Source organism: Saccopteryx bilineata, chromosome 6 (genome assembly GCF_036850765.1).
Source record: "Saccopteryx bilineata isolate mSacBil1 chromosome 6, mSacBil1_pri_phased_curated, whole genome shotgun sequence".
Taxonomy (NCBI): Eukaryota; Metazoa; Chordata; class Mammalia; order Chiroptera; family Emballonuridae; genus Saccopteryx; species Saccopteryx bilineata.
Genome location: NC_089495.1, coordinates 210122973 through 210131363, shown reverse-complemented (window position 1 = coordinate 210131363; position 8391 = coordinate 210122973). Strand labels below are relative to the sequence as shown.

General features: G+C 63.8%; 1 protein-coding gene across 1 annotated transcript; it reads right to left on the bottom strand.

Moving 5' to 3' along the window:
- Nucleotides 1–8149, bottom strand: OGFR (opioid growth factor receptor). Its single transcript, XM_066236306.1, has 7 exons — nt 7896–8149; nt 5454–5522; nt 4893–4971; nt 3544–3622; nt 2509–2575; nt 1868–2016; nt 1–1216 (listed from the first exon to the last, which is right to left on the bottom strand). Exons 1-7 carry the CDS (start codon nt 8073–8075, stop codon nt 307–309), a joined length of 1533 nt encoding a protein of 510 aa, XP_066092403.1. The 5' UTR covers nt 8076–8149; the 3' UTR covers nt 1–306.
- Between the last annotated feature and the right edge of the window lie 242 nt (nt 8150–8391).

Below are 8391 nucleotides of genomic sequence, written 5' to 3'. Positions count from 1 at the left end.
TTTTAGTAAAACGAGTTTATTCAGAAAAGGCCTCGGCACCAGACTAAGAAAATGAATCCCACTCCTACCCCCAGGCCCTTCAGGGCCAATTTACAAAGACGGGGTCAGTGGCGGAAGAGGGGAGGGAAGCAGCAGATGATGTCGAGGTAAGGATTCTGGAATCCTTGGCCTTCCCAGGGGGACCTGTGCTTCCAGCAGCCGCAGTGACCACCAGGGAGAGGCCAGTGCTGATGGGTGCTGAGAAGAGCTGGCCACCCGGCTCCCCAGCACAGGGCCAGGCCAGGACGCCCGCTGGAATCCAGATGCCTAAGGCGTTTGGGGCTCGGCCTCCAGCACCGCCTCCGCAGGGGCTGCGCTCCTGGGGGCACCCTGCTCAGGCGACCCCTGGCCTTCTGCCTGCCCCTCCTGCTTCCCGTTCTCCCTCACTCCTGCCTCGGGGCCCTCGGAGGGGGCCGGCATCTGGTCCACCTTCCTCCGCTTCCTCACCTCGTCCTCGGCCTCCCTGGCCTCCGGGGACGGGGGACAGGGCTGCTCTGTCTCCCCCGGGTCCTGGCTGCCCATCTCCTGCGTCCCCGCCCCGAGGCTGCCCTGGCTGAGGGCGCAGCCCTCCAGGTTCAAGGCGATCTTCTCTACCTCCGAGGCGCTCTGGGAGCCCGGCTCCCCGTGGGGCTGCTCCCGCAGGTTCACCTCCAGCTTCCTCTTCTTGCTCTCCTGGGGGCTCGAAGACTCCGGCCCCTCCTGCCCTCGGCTCCCGACCTCCTCTCCCCGATCCCTCTCCTGCGCTTCCTTCTCTCGGGTTCCCTTCTCCTGGGGCTCGTCGCTGAGCAGCTGGGGCTCGGCAGTCACACAGTCCCCGCCCTCGGGAAGGGGGTCCCCGGGGCTCTCCTTCCCCTCGGCCTGCCTGGGGCCCGCCGGCGCGGGCGCGCGGGGCGGCGAGCGCAGCCTGAGCCTCCGCAGCCGGCCGGGGGGCCCCCAGACGAACTTGCTGCGCGGCCGGAAGTGCTCCCAAGCGAAGCGCAGCAGCGCGCGGCGCTGGCGCCGGCAGCGCACGGTGAACACGAAGTAGTCCAGCGCGCTCTGCCGCACGCCCAGCAGCTCCCGGCGCACCAGCGTCTCTTCCAGGAAGAAGCGGACCAGCGGCGCCTGGTAGCGCTCCAAGCCCAGCTCGCCCAGCGACTTGAGGATGCGCGTGATGCGGAGGTTGTTGTGGCTGTGCCTGGGGGCGGGGTGGGGAGAGGGCGCTGGGGGGCGAGTCTCCGCCGGGCCCTCCCCGTCCTCCCGCACCTCCTGGGGGGCGGGGTGGGGAGAGGGCGCTGGGGGGCGAGTCTCCGCCGGGGCCCTCCCCCGTCCTCCCGCACCTCCAGACCTCTGGGAGCCTGGGGTGGGCGGGGATGGTGGTGCGTCCTCTATCCTCCGCTCCCTTGGACCCATGGCACACCCCCTGCCCCCACAGAGCTGGAGGAGGGTCGGAGCGGCTCCAGTATGTTGTGCCAGGAGCAGATTCACCCCTTGCGTCTCCTCCCGACAGTGCTTCTCAATGGGGGCTTGGCGACCCAGCCCAGTGGGCCGCCTGACCCACAGCCACGTGGGTAGCAGAACACAGCTAAGAAGCCACACTGACAAGTGGGACCTTCGTTAGCCCCCCCCCCCCCATCAGGTAGAGACCACCCCCACCCTGCAAGCAGGAAGGAGGGTGCTCAGAGCCTCAGTCACTTGCTGCTCCCTCCGCAGAAATGCTCCGCGGACACTAGCCCGAACCCTAGCTCCGCCCCCTAGCTCCGCCCCCTCCTCAACCTGAGACCTGCTCCCCGCTCAGCTGTGGGGGGCTCAGCCGTGGGGGCGCCAGCCCTGAGCGGGCGGTTCTCACCAGTTGAGGTTTTGGAAGCGCTTCCGGTAGTTCTGGGCACGGCGCACCCGGCCCGTGTCTCGGTCCTCGAGCTCGATCCCGTAGAACCCCAGCATGAGCTCATAGGCCTGGACGAACCGCGCGCTGGCCTCCTTGCAGCCTTTAAACGCCTGGAAAGCAGCTGAGGCTAGCCCGCGCTCAGGGGCCGCCTCCCGCCGGCCTGATTCATCTCAAGACCTGACCTCGGGCTTTCAGGGTGAAGGAGCCCTGAGGCTCCTTAGTGTAACTGTCTCTTTCCTTGGAGTGTTGCTACCAGCTCGCCAGGGCCTGACGTGTCCATTTTAGTTCTGCGAGGAATTCCCTGAGCTGCTGGTGAAAGCTTAGGGGGCTAGGGGGCTCCCAGGGCCGGCTCGGGGCAGAAAATGCCCACCGTCCCCTCGGACCATGTCACACCTCCCAAGATGCTCTGTGGCTCCCCACTGCCGGGCCTTTGGGGGGACTGGAATCCTGCTCCGGCCCCAACCACGGGGGGACACAGGCTAGCTGCTGCCTGGACTCCCACAGCAGAGGTCTGTGAGGGGCGCGCGGGGCGGGGGCAAGGACCACTTTAGAGGGAAGGTAATTGGAGGGGTCTCCCGGCTCCCACACCGCCCGCGGCTCACCTCGATCTCCCGCTGCGTGAGGGGCTTGGCATGCCAGTTCACCCCTAGCTCCCGCAGAGGAAACAGCCTGCGGGAGAAGAGACAGCAGAGGCCCCGTTAGTGGCAGACTTGGGCTCCCAACCCCACGGGCACACGCCGGCTGAGCAGCCTGGGGTGGCTCACCACCCTCTCTGGGCTTACCACTCAGTCCCCGGAGGGGCCAGCTGGACTCACACAATGAAGTCCAGGGGCAGGAGAGCTCCAGGGAGGGTGTCACGGGCCAGGGCCAGGGCCCAGGACGTGTGTGTGTGTGTGTGTGTGTGTGTGTGTGTCCCACAGGATTTTCAGTGTGCGTGCGCAGCAGCAAGGGTGACCAGCTAGTCATTTACCCCCTGGTGGCTGGCTGTCCCTTCTGTTTAGTTCTTTTGACGTCATTGACGCTGAGAGTTATTCCTGTGATACCCTGTGTGCATGACAGGCTCCCTGCGAGCTGTCCTCACAGACACATTGTGGGTCCTGGCCAGGTGGCTCAGTGGATAGAGCACTGCCCCGGGGCACTGAGGTCACAGATTTGACCTGTGGTCAGGGCACATATGAGAAGCAACCGATGAGAGCACAACTAAATGGAACAACTAGTTGGTGCTTCTCTGTCTCTATGTGTCTGTCCCTCAAACCAACAGGGAAAGAAAAAAAGGCACACTGTGTTTGCAGGCATTGGTGAGGGTCACCTCAAGCCAGTTCGAAGCCTGCCACACAGGATAGGACAACGCCGGCTGCCGCGGGGGCTCACGAGGCTGCTGCCCTTCCTGTCCTCCGTGTGCAGCTGCACCTCCCAGCTGGCCACAGGAGCTGTTCACAGCTAAGGAACCCAAGTCCGTGGGCCGGGCCGGGTCACCCCCGACTGCTGAACCCACAGAGCCCTGCACTGAGCACCATGCGTGACTTCAGAAAGGACCCAGCCTGCCTGTTCCATTAGCATCGGGCCTCGAGGAAGAGGCTGGCGGAGCCAGGCCCCCCGAGCTCCACCTCTGCCCCAGAGCCCGGCTCTCCGCTCACCACTGGATGTAGGAATGGTTGTCCTCCAGGAGGTCATAGTCCTCCCTCCAGTTCTGAAGAATGTCCTCAATGAAGCAGCCTAGGGTCCATCCACATGGGGACAAGTCAGAGCGGACCTGTTCAGAACCCCATCTCCCCTCCTTCCTCTCCTTCCTCTGTTGAGGACCTCGGGGCTCTGCTGCTTTGAGTTGTATATCCTGCGGTTTTAACCCCACAACTCAGACCCTCGGCCCCCCTGCAGCCTGGAACCGGGGAACCCTGTTGCTGACTGAGGGCAGAGCCCAGGGAGATGAATACACCCAGGGAGGGGCAAGTGGATTCAGACCTGCACCTGTCACTGCAGGAAGGGTCCTCACTGCCCCCCAAACCACGGCTTGTCCGCAGGGTTCTGCCTCACACAGAACCACCCCAGAGCCTGGCCCCCTGTTGGACAGCCCCTGCTTCTGCAAAGGGCCAGACAGTGAACACTTGGGGCTGTGTGGCCACATGGCCTCTGCAGCAGGGACCCTGCGTCCTGGGGAAACAGCCGCAGACCACGGGGTCCAATAAACATCACTCGTGGACACGGACATCCGAGTTTGTCACTTTCAGGTCACACGGTATACTCTACCTTACGTTTTTCCAATCAATTAAAAATGTAAACACTGCCCTGGCCGGTTGGCTCAGTGGTAGAGCGTCGGCCTGGCGAGCGGAAGTCCTGGGTTCGATTCCCGGCCAGGGCACACAGGAGAGGCGCCCATCTGCTTCTCCACCCCTCCCCCTCTCCTTCCTCTCTGTCTCTCTCTTCCCCTCCCACAGCCAAGGCTCCACTGGAGCAAAGATGGCCCGGGCGCTGGGGATGGCTCCTTGGCCTCTGCCCCAGGCGCTAGAGTGGATCTGGTCGTGGCAGAGCGACGCCCCAGATGGGCAGAGCATCGCCCCCTGGTGGGCAGAGCTTCGCCCCTGGTGGGCGTGCCGGGTGGATCCCGGTCGGGCGCATGTGGGAATCTGTCTGACTGCCTCCCCGTCTCCAGCTTCGGAAAAATACAGAAAAAAAAAAAAATGTAAACACTACACTTACTTATTGGTTGACATATGTGGCTTTCCCAGGACAGAGGCCTCGGGGCCTGCAAAGCCACCACATTCACTGCCTGGCCTGTCACTGTGCCTCTGCCTGCCCAGTCCCAGCTGCAGGCTGGGGCCCTGGCCCTCAGCAGCCTCCAGGGGGTGTGGGGCTGGCTGCCTGCAAGCCACAGCCCCCCATGCAGCGGACCCAGTCCCAGGAGACCCGGTCCCAGCGAGAGAGGCAGGGACAGAGGAGAGGGGACACCCCAGCAGGATCGGGCTGCGGGCAGCAACTGGACACCCACCGTTGGGCAGGAACCGGATCTCGTTTCTGTAGAAGCTCAGGTTCGGCATGTCTCCATTGCCGTCCCGTTCTGTCAAATCCTGAAGAGCCAGAGAGAGAAAGAGTGCCAGTTGGGGACATCATTGGAGACAGGCTGCCTCACTGGGCCCTTCAGACTACAGCGTTCCTGGGGGAGAGGTGTGTGTATCTGCTCTCAGCCAAAAAACTTCCAGACACCCTGAAGGAGCCCAGCCTGGGCTCCTCGCCCCGAGGGTCAGAATCTGCCTCTGACTACCACCTCCTCCTCACCAATGTAGGCCAGTGCTGAGGAGTCCCCTCACTGGTACCCAGAGGCACCCAAGGGTTGCCTGAGACTCACAGGTGCAGAGGGCAGGGGCTGAGGACATGGGGACACCACCGCGGTGGGTGGCGGTCTGGGGCCTCGTGTGGATGTGACAAAAGCTGGCACTGTGATTGCCTCGTAAAGGCGACGAGCCAAGGGACACATCGTCCACTGGCCTCTTCGGGGGGAAGTGGGAGGGTTTTGCCGGGTGGGCTGCTTCAGTGACAGGCTGCTACGTACCGGGTAGTGGTGCCGGTACCTGCACGTGTCCCGCATGGCTCGCCAGTTTCGGGACACCGTCATCCTAGACTGGAAAAAGAAGGGAGCAGATGAGACCCCACCGGGGACCCTTCCCCTCCTAGAGGCTTGCCAGCAAGCAGGACCCACTCCCTGTGAGCTCCAGTCCTGGCGAGGGCAGTGAGGACCTCCATCAGATGTCAACACTACCAGAGGGGCCCAGAGGGGCACCCGCTCAGCCCTCAGGACCCTCAGACCCACGTGAACATCCTTGGGGTGCAGCCTTCCACACCCCAGTTTCACCTCCTGCTCCCCTCAGCCAGTTTTATTTCTCCAGGAAACCCCGCCTGCCCTAGCACTTCCTCCTTGTGCTGTCTTCTAAGTTGTCACCAGGCTGGTGTCCTCACGGACAATGGCCTTGCTACTTATAGCCCTAGGAGGGGCCTCAAACTCATGCTGCAGGATCTGATGAAGAAATGAATGACTAAGGCCCAGGGAGCCAGTCCCATCCTGCCCAACCCCCCTGCTCAGTGACCAGACCCTGTATCTCCTGGCCACCAGCCCCACGGAGTTGAGGGTGGGGGACTTCTCCGCAACAAGTCAGAGGCTCTTCACTGCCCTCTCAACCTCTGCAGCCCTGCCTCTACAGGCCAAGAACTCTGGGGTCCCAGAAAGGGTGTGAGGTGGTGACTGGGGACTAGTACGCTTGGTAAATGCAGCCTGTACTACCTTGTGACAAGGGTAGGGGGCACAGGGCGGGGCCGAGACTACCTGTCAGACTGAGGCTGGGTGAGGGCGAGGGGCCCGGGCAGAGACAGCCCCCTGGGCACAACAGGAGGGAACAGCTCATCCTGGGAAACACCTGGGTCCCAGGACCCTGGAAGGAGTGCTGAAGGGGACTAGGGGGCCAGGCTTACCGTGCCCCCTGGCTTGACCCCCTCCTTCGCCAACCTCTAAGACCCCTCCATGGTCTAAGCTCTAGTCAGGGGCTGGAGCTGCCCCTCCGCCTGATTTCAAACCAGGACTCGCGGGCAAGAGTCTCTCCTACAAGCCAAGGACCAGGAAACAAAACTGAAACTTGGCAGAAGTGGCTCCCACTTCTCCGTCAGGGCCACAGGGAGCACCGTGGGAGTCCCTGGGGGAAGGGAAGGAGACAGGGAAGAAGTCAGAGGTCCGTGGGCCTCCCACAGGGTAACCAAGGTGCCAGAGCATGCCCTCTGGAACTGTGGGAGGGCAGCATCCTCTCACCTAATCCTCGCCACACCTGCCGGTCCCTGCTGGGGAATTCCTGCCCTGCGACCCCAGACCCGTGACCCTGACCACTGCTGGGCCAGCCTCCCCAAAGAGCTCGTCCCTGCCCAAACACTGGATGTGCCCAAACACATTCACTGGCCTTGCAGGCAGGACCCAGGAACCAGCCTCTCAGAGTCCCCTCACTGACCACTTCAAGACATTGACACAGACACCTGAAAACCAGTGCTCCACTCAGCTCTGGGGAGACTCCATCCCAGGGAAACACACAGAAAGGTTCAAGATTCACTAGACATGCTGCCCTGCCAGGACACCGTCATCCACCAGCAACTGGGACAAAAGGTGACGGTCACCATTCTGGGTACCATTCCTCCCCAACTCCTGGGACCCCAGCTGGAACGATGGCACCCACACCCCACCCCACCCCAGTGAGTGCTAGCTAGTAACCCCTGCTAACTGACAAGCAATCAAGATAAATAACCAGTGGCAACAAAAGTAACCAGTGGTAACAAGTAACCAATGGTAACCAAAAGTAACTGTTAGGGCCAGTGGTCCTGGTTCAGGCAAGTGACATAAAGGCAGCCTCCAAGGACACTTCCAAGAGGGCAGGCCATCCAGTCCAAGAGGGTGGGTGCTGCACCCAGTGAGGGACAGCAGGGCAGAAGCAGATGGGGGGCTCATGGCCTGGGTGGGCATGGAGGGGAGTCTCGGGTGGTGGGCAACAGGGCCAGGTGCTCCCTGAGGGGTGCCAGGAGGTTGAGAGGCTGGCCGGGGGCAGTGGAGGTGGCCGGCACAGAGGCCTGGGACATAGAGGGCGGAGCCACAGGCCTGGAGGTGGGTGCCACGGAGAGGGGGGTCCAGGATGTGCGGTGGTGGTGGGGGCATCCGTTTGAAGAAATGTCACCGCTACACAGATTCAGTCCTAAGCCATTGGTTTTAGGACGGCCCTGGACCTCCGTGAAAGGTCCCAGCCAGGGCTGGGGGGCCGAGCAGGGGCAGATCGCAGGGCGTGTGTCCGTCGGATTATGGGGGGCGGGGCACGAGAAGGCCAAGGGCCGGAAAAGGAGGGGAGGGAGTCGGGCCCCGAGCTCCAAGAGGCGCCTACGCGGCGATCGGGGGTGGGAGTGGGGGCAAGGGACGGTTTCCCCGGGGCAGGGCCTCGCCCCGTCCCGCGGCGGCCTCCCGGGGCTGCACCTGCAGCAAGCCGGGCCGCGCCTCCTCGTCCTCGTCCTCCGCGTCTCCCGCGTCCCCCGGGGCGCCGGCCTCGCCATCGTCGTCGCCCGCGGAGCTCGGGCCGTCGCCGTCCTCCTCCTCCTCCTCCTGCTCCTCCTCCTCGGCGTCCTCCCAGGTCGAGTCGCAGTCGGGATCGTCCATGCTCGGGCGGCGGCGGCGGCGGCGGCAGCGGCAGGGACCGCGCTCCGCCGGAAGCGAGAGCAGCGCCGGGAGGAAGCGCGGGGGGGCGGGGCGCGGCTGCTGGCCACGCCCCGGAAGGACGTGCGGTGGGCGTGACCCCGCGGTCCCGGGACGTCCGCCTTGTAGGGCGCCGCCGCACCACGTGCCAACCGGGGGTTTCTCTCCGGGAAGGAGGCTCTGGCCGGATATTTAACTGGTTAGAGCGCCACCCCCGAATCTGCAAAGGTTGCGGGTTCGATTCCCGGTCAGGGCCCAGGCTGAAACGGACCAGTGTTTC